Genomic DNA, 18,858 nt, shown 5'->3' with positions numbered 1-18,858 from the left:
AATTTTAAATTTTGGCTGTTCTGGGTGACAACTGGAGATGTTGTGCATGTACATTCATAAAATGGGCGGAGGCAATAATGTATTTTTCAGCTTTGGTCACAAAAAATGCACTTGATAAAGCATGTTTGAGGTTACTGAACAAGAAAAATATCACTAAAGTCTCTACAAAATAAAACTGAAGTTTTCTCATTTATTTTTGGAAATTTGTGTGCATTTTGCTTTAAATGTTAAATACAAATTAATAAAATTGATAAGAAAATTTATTTGGAGTTCTAGTTCTTTTTTATTTGTTTCATAAATAAATAAACAAATATGAATATTGTAGAAACTATATAACTGTTTCATAACTTTATTTTTTTGGAAGATACCCATATTTCTACACTTTCTTTATTCCACATTCAGTAATGAAACATTTGTTACTTGAACTTTCTCTGGGATCACTGGAACTTCAAATTAAGAGTCAACTGCAAATTCATTTTGTAAAGACAACTTATGCAGACTTGATGGCTCTGGGTTATCTCACAAACTTTTTCATGCACACGATATCAAATGCAACCTTGTCAAAGTTAGTGGTGCAACAGGGAGAACAAGAAATGTTTTTCAAGCTAAATCTACACTTAACTGTAAGGTGCATGTATTCATATGAGGAAGAATGTTCCCAATTATTCCATTTTCAGCAAATTAGTGATCTTAAATTACTGAAATATGGTAAAGGTGGGCATTTATATCAAATGTATAACACTACATATCTGCAGATAACTGTTAAAGTATACTACAGTAACCACTTTATTCACATATACACTTTGAAAAACTGAAAATATGCTTTCAGCAGCAAAAACAAAATAGATTTTTCAGTAGGAATTAAATCAGATATTGCATGAAATAAGTTACACAGCTCTAATACTTTAGACAAGAAGTATCGGATTTGCGACCGTCTGTGGCCCTTAATGGTAATACACTTGCCTTGTCACCAGCGTAATTTTTTAATATTAATTATTTATTTACTTTATGATGTTTTGCGATGATCAGATGTATGGTAAGAAACATACCATGTAAGACAAAATCAACCAATGAAAACTACATGTAGAAACATCAACAATGTAGGAAAGGACAGGTTGCTACTTACCATAAAGATGTGGTGTGAGGTGTGCTTGCTTGCATGTATGAATGAATGGTGTTTGTTTCTCTTTCTCTTATGAAGGATGTGGCTAAAAGTTTGTGTGTAAATTCCTTTTACTTTTACCTGTCTGCAATTAACCAGTCATATTTATGGTAAGTAGCAATCTACCTTTTCCTGCAATATAAAGCAGGATATCAAAAGGGGTACATTACAACAATGTAGTGAAGCTGAGAATGTACCTTGTAAAACCACTACACAGTAAATTGTCACTTCCAATTCCACTAAGTCACGTCAGTGCCCAAACTGACATAGGCGCTTTAACAGGGTACAAGGTAAATAATACTGCCAGTAGGGGACATTCGTGACAGTACGCCTGTTATGCCAACACTTATTAAAAAGAGTGCATGTGTTTTTTACACTCACAATGCAATCAAAAGTGTTCAGACACCCCCAGAAACATATATATTTTTTTTCATATTAAGTGCATTGTGCTGCCACCTACTGCCAGGTTCTCCATATCAGTGACTTCAGTAGTCATTAAACATTGCGAGAGAGCAGAATTGGGCACTCCATGGAACTTGTGGGCTTTGAATGTGGTTAGGTGATTGGTGTCACTTGTCATACATCTGTACTCGAGATTTCCACACTCCCAAACATCTCTTGGTCCATTGTTTCCGATGTGATAGTGAAATGGAAATGTGGATGAACACGTACAGCACAAATGTGTACAGGCTGACTTCGTCTGTTGACTGACAGACCGCTGACAGTCGAAGAGGGTCATAATGCGTAATAGGCAGATATCTATCTAGTCAATCACACAGGGATTCCAAACTGCATCAGGAAGTACTATGAAAATACTGTGACAGTTAGGCGGGAGGTGAGAAAATTTGGATTCCATGGTCGAGCGGTTGTTCAAAAGCCATACGTCATGCCCGTAAATACCAAACGATGCCTCGTGTGGTGTAAGGAATGTAAACATTGGACAACAGAAACGGTGGAAAAATGTTGGGTGGAGTGACAAATCACTGTATACAATGTTTCAATCAGGTGGGAGGGTGTGGGTATGGCGAATACCTGGTGAAAGTAATCTGCCAGCATGTGTAGTACCAACAGTAAAATTCGGAGGCGTTGGTGATATGGTGTGGTCATGTTTTCATGGATGGGTCTTGCACTCCTTGTCGTTTTGCATGGCACTATCATAGCAAAGGCCTACATTAATGTTTTAAGCACCTTCTTGCTTCCGACTGTTGAAATCGTCATCTCCGAATTGCTCTTCAACTTTAAACATCATAGAGCACCTGTTCATAACACATGGCCTGTGGTTATATGAAAATAATATCCCTGTAATGGACTGGCCTGCACGGAAGTCCTGACCTGAATCTTATAGAACACCTTCAAGACGTTTTGGAATGCCTACTTTGTGCCAGGCCTCACTGACAGACATTGATACTTCTCCTCAGTGCAGCACTCTGTGAAAAATGGGCTGCCATTCCCCAAGAAACCTTCAAGCACCTGGCTGAACGTATGCCTGTGAGAGTGGAAGCTGTCATCAAGACTAAGGGTGGGCCAACACCATATCGAATTCCAGTATTACCTATGGAGGGCGCCATGAACTTGTAAGTTATTTTCAGCCAGGTGTCCGGATACTTTTGATCACAGAATGTGCATATAAAAACAGTTAATAAAGGAATCACACTGTAGTACTGAGATAATAGCTGTTGCTTTCAAAAGCTGCTAGATTTTCAACATAGGAAGTGACCCAAATTGTACTGATTTTAACAGGTATGTTTCTCAGCTTCACTGTGTTCTCACAATGTGTGCTTTTTAATATCCTGCTTTATATTGTATGTTTCTTACCACAGACATGATGGGGTTCTCATCTCAAAATGCATCACGAGATGATAAATACATAAATATAATATATATTATGGCACCCAAGACAAGTGTATGACCATTTAGTTAAACGACTAAGTGGTAATTGTAATTCATAGGTCATAACTTCAGCTGCTTTTGTATGGTAAAAGTAACACTCAAAATTGTTTAGGATTGGCAAATAATACAATATAAATAAGGGAAGTAAATGTTTGATAATGGACTGAGCTCATACCACTAAGTTTCCAAGTTGATTGCAATTATGTTCTAAACCAGTATACATTCTTTGCCACCCATCACACACTAGTAGTATACCTTGTTGGAGACAATGTCTGTATGTGTGTGTGCAGCTGGGCATTGCATCAAGTACCGTGATAATCCGGCACTCACACCAAAGGATCTTGTTATCTACCTCGGAAAGTACGAGGTGCGGCGCTTCGCAGAGCCTTACAGCCAGGTTAGAGAGGTAAGTGTCAATTTACCTCATATGCATCAAAAACTTTGTCCAGTCTGCCCTTTGTCTGGGGAATAGCTTCTCATGTTAGTTTATATTTTTAACAGCTTACTGAAACTGCATGAAATAAATTTTTCCTTTACCGGTAGTAAAGAAAGATACTTTTAATAACTTTATTCTGAAATGAAACCTGGTGCATAGTATACATTGAACAGAACTTGTTTCCTTTGGTGTCTGTAATTGCCATCCCTTTTTTAAACTTTAGGGGTGTGTTTACAAAAGCAGTAAGTAAAATAAGGGGAAGGAAACCACACAGTAGTAGGGGACTGATGTGTGGAGCATACAAACACAGTAAATCTTAACAGTAAATTGTATTCACATTAGCTTGAGCTCTTGCTCTCTCTTTAGTAAAAGTACACACATACACACTCAAAACCTCGGACACCTCACAAACATACACTCCCACTAGGAAAATAGTAAAAGCTTGAAAGCTAGTGCGATTACTGTTTTTTGTTAGGTGTTTCTATGCTCCACATTTCAGTACTCCTTAGTTGAGTGGTAGCCTTTGCCTTATTTCATGTACTGTTCCTTCCAACCAGGCATGTCCATTATTGTTGTTACACAGTTGGATATATGTGTGGATGGGGGTCTCAGTAAACAATGTCATCCACTAAAACTTGTGTGCCCGCTGGAGGCTACAACAGAGCCTCATACCTGATATCGTGGCCTGGCCAGGGAGTGAAATGTCCGTCACTATGCAGACAGCCATCGGTGTGTGAAACATTAAAGGAATCAGACAGTCTGTTCAAGTGTTTCTAACCATTGTGTTCATCTTTCTAAACGATGTGCTTGCTTTCAGTTCTTACATATAACACAATGAGCAATTAAAGTCCACAAATGAACTATCAATATATGACAGTTCCTAACCACCAGTCTTAATCCCTGGAATGTGCTACACCAACAGACACAAGTGAAGAGCAATTTGACATCTCTAATGGCAGAAAACACAGTGTAATATTTTTGTAGATGATATTCCAAAATGTGGTATTGGAAATATCAAGAATGGAAAAAATTTTTGCTAAAACACAGCTGAGAGTGTTAGTTTGAAGGTGATCTGAATAAGTATAGTTGTTTAATATATTAGTTTGTCAGCCCTCCACATTCCTCATGTTGCATTTAGGTATCATTCAGAAACATACCTACAGAAAAGTAGAAAAAAATAAAACAAAATTACTTTTATGTTTTCCTCCTGGTGATAAGACAATGCTTGCTGTCACCATCACTTTCTTAAGTAAGAACTTCATTAATTTCACTTATTCTTCTCTAGTAACTCACTTAGTTTCGTTGTGAAGTTTTTCTGCTAGTATTGTTATGAAAACTGTGATTTGGTTACTTGTCCATTCTTTTGCTGTGTACTAAAATATTTTTTTGACTTCATTTTTTTACTACTTTCTTATTACATAGGTGTCAGAAATATATCTCCATCCAGACTACAACAGTAACAACTTTGATGCTGATATTGCTATGATCATACTGCGGGATCCTGTTGAGTACACCCGTTATGTTCTTCCGATTTGCCTGTGGAATCAACATTCATCATTAAACCATATAATTGGTCAAATTGGAGTGGTAAGTGTTCCTTTACAGATTTATTTTTGCTACTATCCAGAAACTTTAGGATACATGGTGGGTGGCTGATCCAAAGACATTATTTACAGACAAACATGTTTTCACTCTGTAAGATATACAACTGAAATAATACAGCTACAACTGAAATAAAGTAAAAGAAAAGCATCTGCATCTATACTCTGCAAACCTCTTTGAAATGCATGGCAGATGGTTCTTCCCATTGTACCGCTTATTAGTTTCTTGCTGTTTTATTTGCATATGGAGTGTGGTAAGAACAGTAATTTAAATGTCTCAGTACATGCTGTTATTAGTCTCTTTTTCATTGTGACCTCTACTGGACCAATACATAGGTGATGGTCATTCATAGGTTCTTCATGTAATACTGGTCCTGGAAACTGTGCAAGTAGGCTTTCATGAGATAGAGGTAAACTTCTTAAAGTGTTTCCCAGTTTGGATTTATCTCGCAGCATTTCTGTGACACTCCTCAATACCCAAACCTGTGACCACTTGAACTGTCTTCTTTTGCTTATCTTTAATATCTGCTGTCAGTCTTATTTGACATGAGTCTAAAACAGATAAGAAATACTCAAACATGGACTAAATGAGTGTCTGGTAAGCGATGTCCTTTGTAGACTGACTGAAGTTTTCCAGTAACCTACCACTGATTAGAAATGTGCCGTCTGTGTTACCTATGTGATCATTCCAGTTCGTATTCCTGTGGTAACAATTGTTAAAGCCACATATTTGTGTAAGTTGTAAAATTCCAGTTCTGACTCACTGGGATAAGTAGCCATATTTATGTGATTATGCAAGATTTTAAATTTCTGAGTGTTTGAAGCTATTACACCACTATGAAATCTTACCAATATCTGACATAATATTTGTGAAACTTTTTACAGATTGTGCATTATTCCAGACAATTCCAACAACTTTAAAATATTGGAGATTATTTTTATTACTGTTTGTAAGGTCATTAATATACAGAGAGAAAACTAATGGGCCCAACATATTTCCCTGGGACACATCTGAAATTACTTCTATATCTGTCAATAATTTTCCATCCTAGACTACATGCTGTGCTCTGTCTAACAATAGATCATGTACCATAAAAATCTCCTTTTATACCCCACTGTCATTAGTAAGTGGTGGTGTGATAGTCAAATGCTTTACGGAATTCGTGATGTACTGAATCTATCTTATTGTTTAGATCAGTAGCATTCAAAATATTTTTCTGTGAAAAACCCAAATTGAGCTTCACATGACTGATACTTTAAATATCCATCCTGGTTGGCAAGGAGGAGGTCATTCCAGTAAAGATATTTCACTATGTTTAAGGTCAGAATATGTTCTAAAATTCTGTAACAGGTTGCAGTCACTGAGATTGGATGACAATTTGTGGATCATTTTTCCCTACCCTTCTTGTGTACAGGCATGGTGTGTTGTTTCATCCAACTACTGGGCACAGTTTTCATTTATTTACTGTAAAGAGGGGCTGACAGTTCTGTACAAAATCTCACAAGGATTCCATTGGGCCCTGGAACTTTGTTCAGTTTCAGGATTATGGGTGCCTATCAATGGCAGGGGCACTAAATAAGCACCACTCGTCTTTGCAGTAGTGAGAGAATGAAACTGGAGCAATACTCTTGGATTTTCCTTTATAAAAGATTGCAGAGCAGAATTCAGTCTTTAAGCTTTAGCTTTGTTATCCTGTGTTATCTGTGAGCACTTGAACACTTGACTGTGCCACTGATAGCCTTTATATGTGACCAGAATTTCTTCCTCATTTGTGACAGGTCTTGAGACTTAGTCAGGTTCTTCTGCATTAGTCATTGAAGTTGTGGATGATACAGTTTTATGGGAAAAATATATGTAAAAACAAAGATGATGTAACTATGTAACTTACCAAACGAAAGTGTTGGTATGTTGATAGAGACACAAGTGCGCACACACACAAAATTCAAGCTTTAGCAACCCATGGTTGCTTCATCAGGAAAGAGGGAAGGACGAAAGGATGTAGGTTTTAAGGGGGAGGGTAAGGAGTCATTCCAATCCTGGGAGCGGAAAGACTTACCTTAGGGGGAAAAAGGGACAGGTATACACTCGCACGCGCACACAGCCATCTGCATATATATATATATATATATAATGTGTGTGTGTGTCTGTGTGTCTATCAACATACCAACGCTTTGGTTTGGTACGTAACAAAGTTGAAAACTATAGTCTGATTAAAACTACTGGATAGTTGACACTTCACACGATGAAGCTGGTTTTGTCCAATCAGAAAAACGGCACACCCGAACCATTCGCTGCTGCTAAACTGCCACAACTGGTTGGTTCACTTGCAATTTCTTGTCCGGCATTCTTTCTCGATGTATTTTCATCCCAAATCATGCATGGGTCTCCCAATTTTATTTCGTATTTCATCATACATGATAGTCACCACCACACAGCACCACACACCACAGCGACACTAATTAAATAATGTGTTTCATACACAGTACTAACTAAACATTACTCGATACTTCCACACAAGATGTGATTCAGCATCCTATATGTGGTTATCATTATCACAGAGATCAGCTTACATTAGATAAGCTTTACACAGCGTTGTGTGAAACCAAGTTTTTGAAGGTGGCAATTCGTCATTGCAATTGGGTGGTAAGTCAAATATATAACAACTTAAGCCACTGTTGTACTTTAGCGCAATGGTTAACATATTAACCTGCTATGTTAAAGGTGTAGGTTTAAATCTTGTCAAGTAATAAAAAATTTTTTCTAAGTCTAATCAAAATAGTTTAATTACATTTTTATTCAATTTTTTATTCAATTAATCATATTAAGTGTAATTATTTTATTTCCAATTGTTTGCCACATCATTTTCATCACTGTACAGACTCATTTTGCTCTTATTTTTCTACCTATTCTTCTTTCATCTGGAACCTCCCTGAGTCACCCATAATATGCAACCTAGTGCCAATGAGAACTGTCATTGGTTGGTAATGCGGTAGCTTGTATAACCAATGGGAGGACAGTTTCAGTTAATCAGTGAAATTACAGCTTGCTTTTAACGCTGAAACTGAACTTTTTCAGTCTTGAATGTGCTAGCTTCAATAGCTGTGAATAAATTTATTGTGATTTTAGTTCTGCTGCAGATTGTTGAGAATCGCTATCTCAGATACATCACAAATCACAAGGTTGTTGTTAGTTTAGGACCTGAGTGGAAATTCAGGGCTACAAAAAGTCATCTGCTGCATTTCAGTAATTGGTTACATAAAATCAGCTGCCATCATAGCATCTCACATTTCCATCATACCTTGTGACAAATGCTTCAAACATCGCTCCATGTTACACATTAACAGCATTCGTGAAGTTATTTGCCATCTTCATGTGTTACCTATAACAGAGCGGTATCCAGCAGCCGGTGCGGCAGCATTGTAGCGGCAAGGGACAGATATAAACTATTAAGTAATTTTAAATGGACTGTAATAAATTGTAGTGAAATGCTGTAAGACCTCCATGGGATTGGTGCTTGCTCTAATATCTGTCGGATAACATTCAATCTGAAGAAATGTAATATATTGCACATAAACTGGTCGAAAGACCCAATATTGTAGGATTAAACAATTGGTCTGCAATCACTTGAAGCAGTGATATCCATCACATGTCTGGGAGTATGCATACAGCACTGTTTAAAGTGGAATGAACACTTAAAACTATTTGTAGGAGATGTAGGTTCCGGTTAGAGATCTATTGGAAGAATCCTCAAGAAGTGTCATCACCTATGAAGGTGGCAGTTTACAAAATCTTTGTCCAATATTTGAGTATGACTCGTCTGTCTGAGACATGCACCAGATTGGACTGACAGAAGAAACGGAAAACAATCAAAGAGAAGCACAGCATTTCATTACATGTTTTCTCGCTAAGGGCAAAAGCATGAGAGTTTCTCAACCACCTCTAGTGCTATACAATACGAAAGAGGTATTGTGCATCAAGGTGTCGTTTATCGTTAAAATTGTGAGATCCCACATTCCTGGAAGATTCGACCAATACACTACTTCCTGCTATGTAGAAATCTGAGCTGATACAGAGGCTTAACAACTTATTCTTGATGTGCAACCTTCAGAACTGGATCAGGAAGGGGAAAAAAACACTGGTATACAAAGTACACTCTGCCACACACCATAATGTGGCTTTGAGTATAGATGGCAATTTACCCCCAAAATTGTACTATTAACAATTTAGGGTTTTAGCTAAAATTCTCTATCTGGTATTTCATGAGCTCCGCTGCTTTATAGGATTGCTTCAAACTCTTGGTCTTCATTGTTAATGCTTCACCAGTAGATAATTAGGATTTTATAATAGGGGAGGGGGCATTACTCTAAATGTTACATTAATACTTTGGGTTCCCCTATAGCTTCCATTATTTGGATTGGATGGAGTGTTGTATCTACACTCCACACCCAGTTAGCTACCTGGGTAGCAGCCTTCGATGTGTAGTTCATCTCAGAGCCATTTAGGAGAATCTTATAGTTCTCAATGCTATGACACAAGTCTAGGAAGTTGCTGTAAGCTTGTGGCAGAACCTACAGAGTATCTTGTTGAGCCTTAGGTATGATTTTGGAGCCCATATGACAGGTATCATTTCACTGAATCTCTGGCTGATGGCACCCTGTTCCTTCAATGGCTGCTTCTTCTGTATTTTCAGTGAGGTCCCTCAGGCATACGCACAAAATGCACAAGATGGTTATTTCCATCCCTTGCTCTCATTTGTCTAAAGAGTACCACTGTTCCCCATATATTCAAACTGTTGAGTATTAACAGACCCATACCCTTTTAAAACGTGTTTGGATAAAAATCCTTCATTAAGAACACACATTTCCTTTACTGACTATCAGTTTTGGCTCAATGGCAAGCCATCCTCAAATCTTGAACAGTTTTCTACAATCTCCCTTCACCTGACTGGAAATTTTATGTTAATTTAAAATAACAGATTACTTATCTCTCCATTGACAATGTTAAAGAGTAACATAGACTGTCAGGCAAAGGGAGATTGTAGAAAACTGTGCAAAATCTGGCTCATCAATGACATCTGGTAATCTATAAAGAAAACTCAAGGTTAGACCAATATTTACAAAAAAGACCAAACCTGGCCCAGAAAGTGTGACATACAGAAGTCATCTAGAGAAACTGATTATAAAACGCAGTTGGAAAAAAGAATACCTAAATGTTAGAAACAACTTGAAAGAGAGATTATTGAGACTTCAGAAGAGTGTCCCTCTTAAAAAGAAATGGAAACATGCTTGGTGGAGTCATGATTGTGATGAGTTAATTATAAACAGACAAGAAGCTTGGAATATCTGGAATGCAAATAAAAATGAAAAGGACAGGAAACATTTTATAGAAGCAAGGATATGTGCATCAGAAGGTCTCAAAATGATCGGAGTACAACTTATAAAAGATCAACTAACATCAATTGAGACACATTGTAAGCAGAACACCACAAGGAACTTCTACAAAACATTCAAAAATAGTTTAAAGATGTGTATATCACCAAGTTTACAATTTATAGATACAAAAACATAAAAAATGCATATAACACAGAGAACTGCAGAATACTTGCAAACTACTTCAAAGAATTGCACAACTGTGATAAAGAAAAAATGATAATGTAACCCAAGTACAACCAGACTCAAAGCCACCAACAATAGATGAAATCAAAGAAGTCATAAAACAACTGAAAAATAACAAAGGGCCAAGGGAAGAGAATTTGGAAGCACTCTAGTTACAACATATTTTATGTCTAACACAAATCATTAATGAAAATTTGACAGCAAACAACTTATCAAAATGGACATCTGCATTAATGCATCCAATACATAAAAAAAGGACAGAAAACTGATCTCTAACAATTGTAGAGGGATCTCCCTCTTATCAGTGACACATAAGATCTTGTCCATGACACTTTTAAAGAGAGCTGAAGGAATATTCGACCAACAATTACAGTATCAAGCTGCATTTAAGAAGGAACGGTCTTGTGCAGTGCAAATAGAAAAGAATGTAATAGAAATCATCAGGAAAACCAGAAACCTTAAATATGTGGTAACTTTTGGAGATTTTAAAAAAGCACATGACTCTACTGATAAAAATGCACTGATCCAAATTTTAAAGAACTTTAACAGACACGTCAAAAGTAAAATTTATGGAGAACTGTCGAAACCTTTTGAAGCAAAATGAGGAGAAGACAGGGAGATTATCACCCCTACTTCTAACTGCGCGTTAGAGAAGGTAGTGAGAGAGTGGAGAAAATCCATTAATACTAAGTGTGTTCGACTAGGGAGACACAAATAATCACCATAATGTGTCTAGCTTTTTGCAGATGATATGGCATTAATTACTGACTAACTGGATATTGCTGAAGAACAAATCACGGAACTACAGAAGCAAGCAGACAAAATAGGACTAAAGATATCATTAGAAGAGAAAGGAAAAAAAAAAAAAAAATTCATGACATGTATCAGTGATGCTGCTTAAAATCCATAACAATATCTAAAACAAACTGTTTTAAATTCCCCGGTAAACAGATAACAAGCAACACAAGGAAAAGATAGCCATAGAAAATAGTTTATGTAATGGAAAGTGAATTCCAAAAGAAAGTATGTAACACAAACACTTTTCTTAGAACAGAAAGGTAAGTCACTACCAAACAGTAGTAAGGCCTGAAACACTGTGTGCAGCAGAAACACTTAAAACAACAGGGTTTGGGATCTTCAAAAACTGGAAAAAGTTGAAAGAAGAATTCCAAGCAAAATACAGAGACCTAGAAGTAACATTAATGTTAAATACAAATTAAAATCAGACAGAGAGCTGTATTTAAAATGGAAAAGCTAACTGATGTAACAAGGAAAAGAAGACTACAGTTTTAGCGCTTTAAATACTGATTAAGACTAACCAAGCTGATCTTCAATTTACTAAACGCCTACAAATCCTAACCCACATGGTTCACCGAAATTGACAGATATGAAAATCACAGATATTAGAATGGACATAATAGACAGAATAATTTTTAGAGAAGCAACACAAAAAGCAAGTTTTCGAGAAAGAAAGAGGTTTGCAATAGGAATAAAGAAAATTTGCAGTCTTTATGTAGGACTTTTATCCACGCATTTTAAATCAACAGATAGTGTGTCTCCCCATTGAGAATGTCAAAGAATAGCCATACTCTTTTGTTTTTTCCTCCCTGTAACATGGGGTACAACAGGATTCTAAACAGGTGAAGTGTCTCTCACTGGCTTAGTTTAAGTTGGTGGGAGACAGATTGTGGACTTACTGGTGAAGTGTAACTGTGCAATACCCTGAGTTCCTTCTGATTCCTATCTCCCTTCAGTGGATCCTAAGACTTACCACTAATACACCACTCAATCAAATACATGAGTAGTGATAAATCATGTACTTCCTGTACAGGATAAAATACCTGTGAGAGAGGATAGTACTTGATGTACCTTTAGAATCTCCAGTACATGTATCTCGGCAGCCTCCCCAGCACACCATATCAGAGGAGCTTCCAACTACATGATAGCAGCCAGGGATTTCCAATTGCTTATGAATGGCAGCTAACTCACACTATGTGCAACATCAGCATTCACAATGAACTATGTTGTGGCTGGTGCTTTCTGGATCTGTTATGCTAAGATAACTAAAGTGATTAACCCTGTACAACAGGGGCAGCTTGCTGCAAAAGAGCCAGAGGGGCCGCGGACTCATGAAAAATTTTGTGGCATTTTTTTTTTTCCTTAGACAGTTAAAGTATAAGATGATTGTGGCATAGTATGACTAACAGGAAATTAAGATAATCAATTTGGTTCTCTCTGTTGCAGACACACACAAAGCATGTCATTCTGCAGTGATGAACCAGTTTTCCAATCCCCATACTATCATGTAAAGCTGAGGACTAGTGGCAGGTGGTGCCTGTAGCCCCATACCTCCTCCCCACTCCTGACCCGCAGTCAGTGACGCAACCAAGCAGTTTTCCTATCTCCACCTTCCCCTCCCTCCTCGCTAATGCATAGTTGCGGGCCACCACACATGTACCTTTCCTTCCCTGCATCCCAGCCCTGCCGTGGGGCCAGTGATAGACATCCCTCACTCCCCCACACCCCCAGCTCCTAAAACTGTAGTCCCTGTGACACGATCAAGCTCTTTCCCTTTATGTGCCTTGCCACCCTCCCCCCCCCCCCCCCCAACTGCCATTCATCAATGGAAAATGTGGAAAACAGAAAATGAGGCCATCTCTTGGTAGTGTTCCATACTCTGGAGCTTTGTGGTTGAAACTCAAATGTTCATATGGTGATTTTTAAATGAATGAAATAGGTTATTTGCATAAAATGCTCTTTCATTTATTAAGTATGGAAGACAAGCTGTAAGTCAAGCCATTAGGCACTCGCCCAAAAGATTTCATCATCTCTCAACTCAACGGAAGGAAGAGAACTTTCTGCAACATATGGTTCTGTTTGAAGTCTTGGTTAACAATGAGGGAAGAGAGACAGAAGTTTTTTTTGTATTGTGTATTATTTGGTAGTGATGGATTGTGGACAACAGTTGGCTGTAAGGAACTAAAGTATTTAAATGAACGAATTAAGAAACATGAAGAAAGTAGACAACATTTAGAAAATTCCTGTAAATCAAAATGTTTGGCACAATTAACATTCCTGCTCAGACTGATTCAGTCTATGAAATGTCATTTCAGAAACGTAATAAATTAGTTACAAAGACAACACACACACACACACACACACACACACACACACACACACACACACATTAAACAGAATAGTAGAGTGCTTAATATTTTGTGTAACTTGTGAGTTAGCACTGAAGGCTCACAATGGGAAACAGCAGTCAGCAAATTGGGCAGTTTCTTAGATTTATTATTTGTTCTAGGAAATCTTGACAGCATAATATTACATGATCACTCAAGCAGTTCCAGTACTCACATATGTAAACATGAGACACATGATACAAAGTGAACTTTAAGACTGTATGTATAAAGTTTACATTGAACAGCTGATTAAAGACATTAATGCTGCCACTTTTCTGTGCAGGCAAATGAAAGAAAAGATATTATGTGCAGAAATCAGTATGTCACTATAATGTGGTAAATTAAGGGGAAGAAACCTGTTGAAAGAGTCCTTTGAAAATGATGATAGGACAGTTTGTGGGTATAGTGAGGTTCTAAAAAAGTCTGGAACCTTCCAGTATTCAAGAAAAACTCATTTCTCAGGCATACGATGGTGCCCCAGTAATGAGCGGCAGTCATGGTGGTGTACTGAATCTGATACAGAGTACTTTTCCAGACGCCAAGTAAGTCCACAGTTACGCGTATCAAATGAATTTACAGTAAAAAAGTAAGTCTGGTAGGTTGTTGTTTGTAAATATTTATAGATTTACAATGTTTCTTTCTTCATTGCCTAAGCAGAGTGACACTCTATAATGAGAATTCCTTCAGTCTCTTCAACTAGATGGAACTTCCAGACTCGTGTAGTAACTAATCCTCAGGAAAACAAATCACACTTATTGGAATGTTTTTATAAGATTGGAAGAAGATTCTTGGAGTGATACTACAAGAAGAGAAGCATTTGCTTTAAGGAATTTACTTTATAATCCAGACCTTTTGTTCCTTCTAATTTTTTTCTACAAGATTATGAAATGCGTTGATGCAGAATGAAAATGCCATTACTTATACCCAATGCATTATATCATTTAGAGTTGGCTGTTTCAGAAATACAAGAGGACAATGAAATGAATTGACTTTCTGAAGATAAATGTTTTATTCTTCCAAGAAAATGTTCAAAATATAGTATTTGACCTAATCAGACAGCAGATGGCAAAGAAGTGTGTGACATTGTGACCAATCAACTGAAAGGAAGATTCCAAAACTCTCATGTATTCAGTAGCTTCAAAATTATTGATCCAAAGAAGTTTGCTTCTTTCAAAGGTGATTTCCCAGCCACTTTATTAAATACTTTTTCATTAAATTACAGTCCCTTTATTTGCCATGATAAATTGAAAAATGAACTGTCAGCGATTTACTGCATTTTACATTTAAAGGCGTTACATCGATATGTAAGCTGTTCACTTTTCTTGTGGAACATTCCTTTGATGAATCGTTCACTGAAGTGCACAAGGCACTGCAAATTGCGTGAATTACACCTGCAGAAGCAAAGCACAGTTTCAGTACTTTAAAAAATATTAAAACCTCCATCAGGGACAATATGTGCCAGGAAAGACTGCTTGTTCCATTCATAAGGTGGAAATCAGTGGAATTCCAAACATCAATAACTGAGTACTTGATATGTTTGCCAGCCAGAAGAGTAGGTGTGCACAACTAATGTATAAGTGACCTGCTAGTATAGATACCACATTAGTTAATGTGCTATTTAGGTGAAACAAGCATAAACCACTCCTAGCCAATGTTTTCTCCAGAGTTTTTTTTCCATTGGTCATAAGGCAAAAGCAAGGAGGGTACTTATATTTGCACTCTGATGCCTTCCAAATGGGCAAGAAGTTACATGTTTACTCCCACAGTTACACCATGTTTCTTTTTATGTTACAATTGAGACTACAGAAACACAACTAGAATAAGTATGAACATCAGCAGGAGGAGAGCTGGTGCATTATATAATGAACACTTCGAAACAATGCCTTTATAAAGTTTACTGACTTTTTATGAGCACCCCACCAATGAAAGTGAACATGAACTGCCAGTGCCATACAAAGTGATTTACGTTACAATAATAGGGAAACAGGGGCTCCAAGTTCCTGATTTCCTGAACCTTCATCTACCTCTACCTCTCTGTTTTGTTGTCAGTACTGTTCTGTGTAAGAAACCCGTGTGACAAATGCAAAATAATTAGAATTTTATGAAAAATACAGTTGGTACACACTAATGTGTAAAGGGGGAACTAAATATAACACAACACGACTGTTACAGTGTGTGCAAAATACAGTGTTAAATCACCATAATTGACTTCCTAATTGCATTGTTTATAATGAATAAACAAAATGCCATTGGGCTGAATTTTCTCATTATGACAGTATTGAAGGGCAATCTGTTGTAATTGTTAAAAACCATGAAAGCCAAGATCACACACAATATTTTTTTATTCAAGACAACTGGTTTTAACAGTCTTAGATGTCTTCAGGTCTTAAACATTTTTTTGGTAGTAAAACGTTCATTTTATGCTGACCTTGTGCACAAGATGTCAAGTGGATAAAACTCAGCATGTTATAAATGTTCGTCATCACTAAGATATTTAAAAATCACACATCAAAAGGCCATGTCCATTCACATATTGCTCAGATACTTGTTACATGATACAAATATGTACACTGCAGCATATCTGTTTACATATGCTGGACACATACTAAAAAACCACATACTAAACAGTTTACTATTATTTACATGTCCAGCATATGTAAACAGATGTGCTATTGTGTAAGTATTTCTACCATGTATCAAGCATCTATGAGCAATTCGTGTATGGACATGGCATTTTGGACAAGATGCATCGTGTTTTCAAATATTTTAGCAATGACAAATGTGTATAATGTGCTGAGTTTTTATCCATTTGACATGTTGTGAATTAGGTTGGCATATAAGGAAGATGTTTTACTAGAAAAAATCTTTAAGATCGGAATTGACAGCCAAGACTGTTGAAATTAGTTGTCTTGAATTAAAAAAAAATATCTTGCCCGATCTTGGCTTTTGAAGGGTTTTTAACAAACACCATTTGGATCACAACTTTTTATTGATTGACGACCACTTTGTCTGCACTGCCGATCATCTTGAGGTCTGGCACTACAAAGTTTAGTCAGTCAAGTGTGTGTGTGTGTGTGTGTGTGTGTGTGTGTGTGTGTGTGTGTGTGTGTGTGTGTTTGTTTGTTTGTTTCGCACAACTGTTGACAAACTGTTCTTTGCAGCACAAGACCTAAAGATGCCCTGCAATGCTCACAGAAACCATTAGTTGATAAATAAAAATTTGTGATCCAAATGGTGTTAGTTCATTATAACAAAAGGGTCACAGCCCTATGATACCTCATTAATCATGAAGCTATATTTGCACCTGGATCATAAACTTCAAACAATAAATGAATCTGCAAGTGGAAAATAAGTTAAAATATTGCACTACTTAAATACTTACACTATGGCTTTAGGGAAATTATTTTTCAACCCAGATATTGTTTCCAGAATGAGATTTTCACTCTGCAGCGGAGTGTGTGCTGATATGAAACTTCCTGGCAGATTAAAACTGTGTGCCCAACTGAGACTCGAACTCGGGACCTTTGCCTTTCGCGGGCAAGTGCTCTACCATCTGAGCTACCGAAGCACGACTCATGCCCGGTCCTCACAGCTTTACTTCTGCCAGCTATTGTTGCTGAATTTCGTAGAATGTGCCACTGTTAACTCACAGCCATCTATTTACTACAAAATATGTTATTCATGACACTCATAAACTTCAAAAAAATTTCAAAAATATCTATTTTTTCATGTAGATATACTGTGAAATGAGGAGGAATAATAGTCTGGTTTAGGATACTACACTAAACTGTCACTATCTGGCATCTCAGTAATCCAGCCCACTTCCAGCCCGTAGTCGCTCAAGCAGAAATGACACACAAAATAATAAAATTTTTGTGTGCAACGTTATTAGTTAATACAGTGTTATACATGTTTGAAACTGCGGCTTTGTTTATGGGTCAGTATTATGGCTTCTAAAAGGAAACTTGTTATGCTAGATCTCAAGCAGGAACTCAAAATTAGAGAAGAGTTCAGGAGTGCACCAGGGAGGTGTGATAGGACTGCTGCTGTTCTCAGGATGCATAAATGATTTGGTGGACAGGGTGAGCAGCAATCTGCTATTGTTCACTCGTGATGCTGTGGTGTATGGTAAGGTGATGAAGCTGGGTGACTGTGGGGAGATGCACAATGACTTAGACAAAATTTTCAGTTGGTGGGGTGAATGGTAGGTAGCCCTAAATGTGGAAAAATTTAAGTTAATGTGGATGGCCTGTACTGTTCGGATACAGTACTAGTAGTGTCCACTTTACACAGTTGAGTTGTTAAAATATCTTGGCATAACGTTGCAAAACAATATGATACCATATATTGAACAAGCATGTGAGAACTGTGTTAGAGAAGGTGAATGGTAGAGTTCGCTTCATTGGGAAAATTTGAGGAAAGAGTGGTTCAAAAAAATGGCTCTGAGCACTATGGGACTTAACATCTATGGTCATCAGTCCCCTAGAACTTTGAACTACTTAAACCTAACTAACCTAAGGACAGCACACAACACCCAGCCATCACGAGGCAGAGAAAATCCCTGACCCCGCCGGGAATCGAACCCGGGAACCCGGGCGTGGGAAGCGAGAACGCTACCGCACGACCACGAGATGCGGGCAAAGAGTGGTTCACCTGTAAAGGATTCCACTTACTGGATGCTGATACAAGCTATTCTTCAGTACTGCTAGAGTGTTTGGGATCCGTACGATGTTGAATTGCAGGAAGACATTGAAGCAGTTCAGAGGCGGGCTGCCAGGTTTGTTACCAGTAGGTTTGTACAACACGTAAGTGTTATGGAGATGCTTCGGGAACTCAAATAGGAATCCCTGGAGGGAAGGCAATATACTTTTTGAGAAACACTATTGATAAAATTTAGAGAATAGGCATTTGAGGCTGATTGGCCAACGATTCTAATGCCGCCAATGTACATTGTGCGTAAGGACCACG

At 37.5% G+C, this 18,858-nt stretch overlaps 1 protein-coding gene across 1 annotated transcript in view; it reads left to right on the top strand.

The window, feature by feature from the left end:
* The window catches only part of LOC126101147 (serine protease gd-like), a 307,303-nt gene that overhangs the window by 255,680 nt on the left and 32,765 nt on the right, over nucleotides 1–18,858 (top strand). Inside the window, exons 6-7 of the mRNA XM_049911839.1 lie at nucleotides 3,343–3,458; nucleotides 4,911–5,075. Of these exons, the coding sequence (XP_049767796.1) occupies nucleotides 3,343–3,458; nucleotides 4,911–5,075 (281 nt within the window). The remainder of the gene's footprint in view (nucleotides 1–3,342; nucleotides 3,459–4,910; nucleotides 5,076–18,858) is intronic.

This window comes from Schistocerca cancellata, chromosome 9, assembly GCF_023864275.1.
Source record: "Schistocerca cancellata isolate TAMUIC-IGC-003103 chromosome 9, iqSchCanc2.1, whole genome shotgun sequence".
Classification (NCBI taxonomy): Eukaryota; Metazoa; Arthropoda; class Insecta; order Orthoptera; family Acrididae; genus Schistocerca; species Schistocerca cancellata.
The sequence above is the reverse complement of the archived record's forward strand: the minus strand, read 5'-3'. Positions and strand labels throughout refer to the sequence as shown.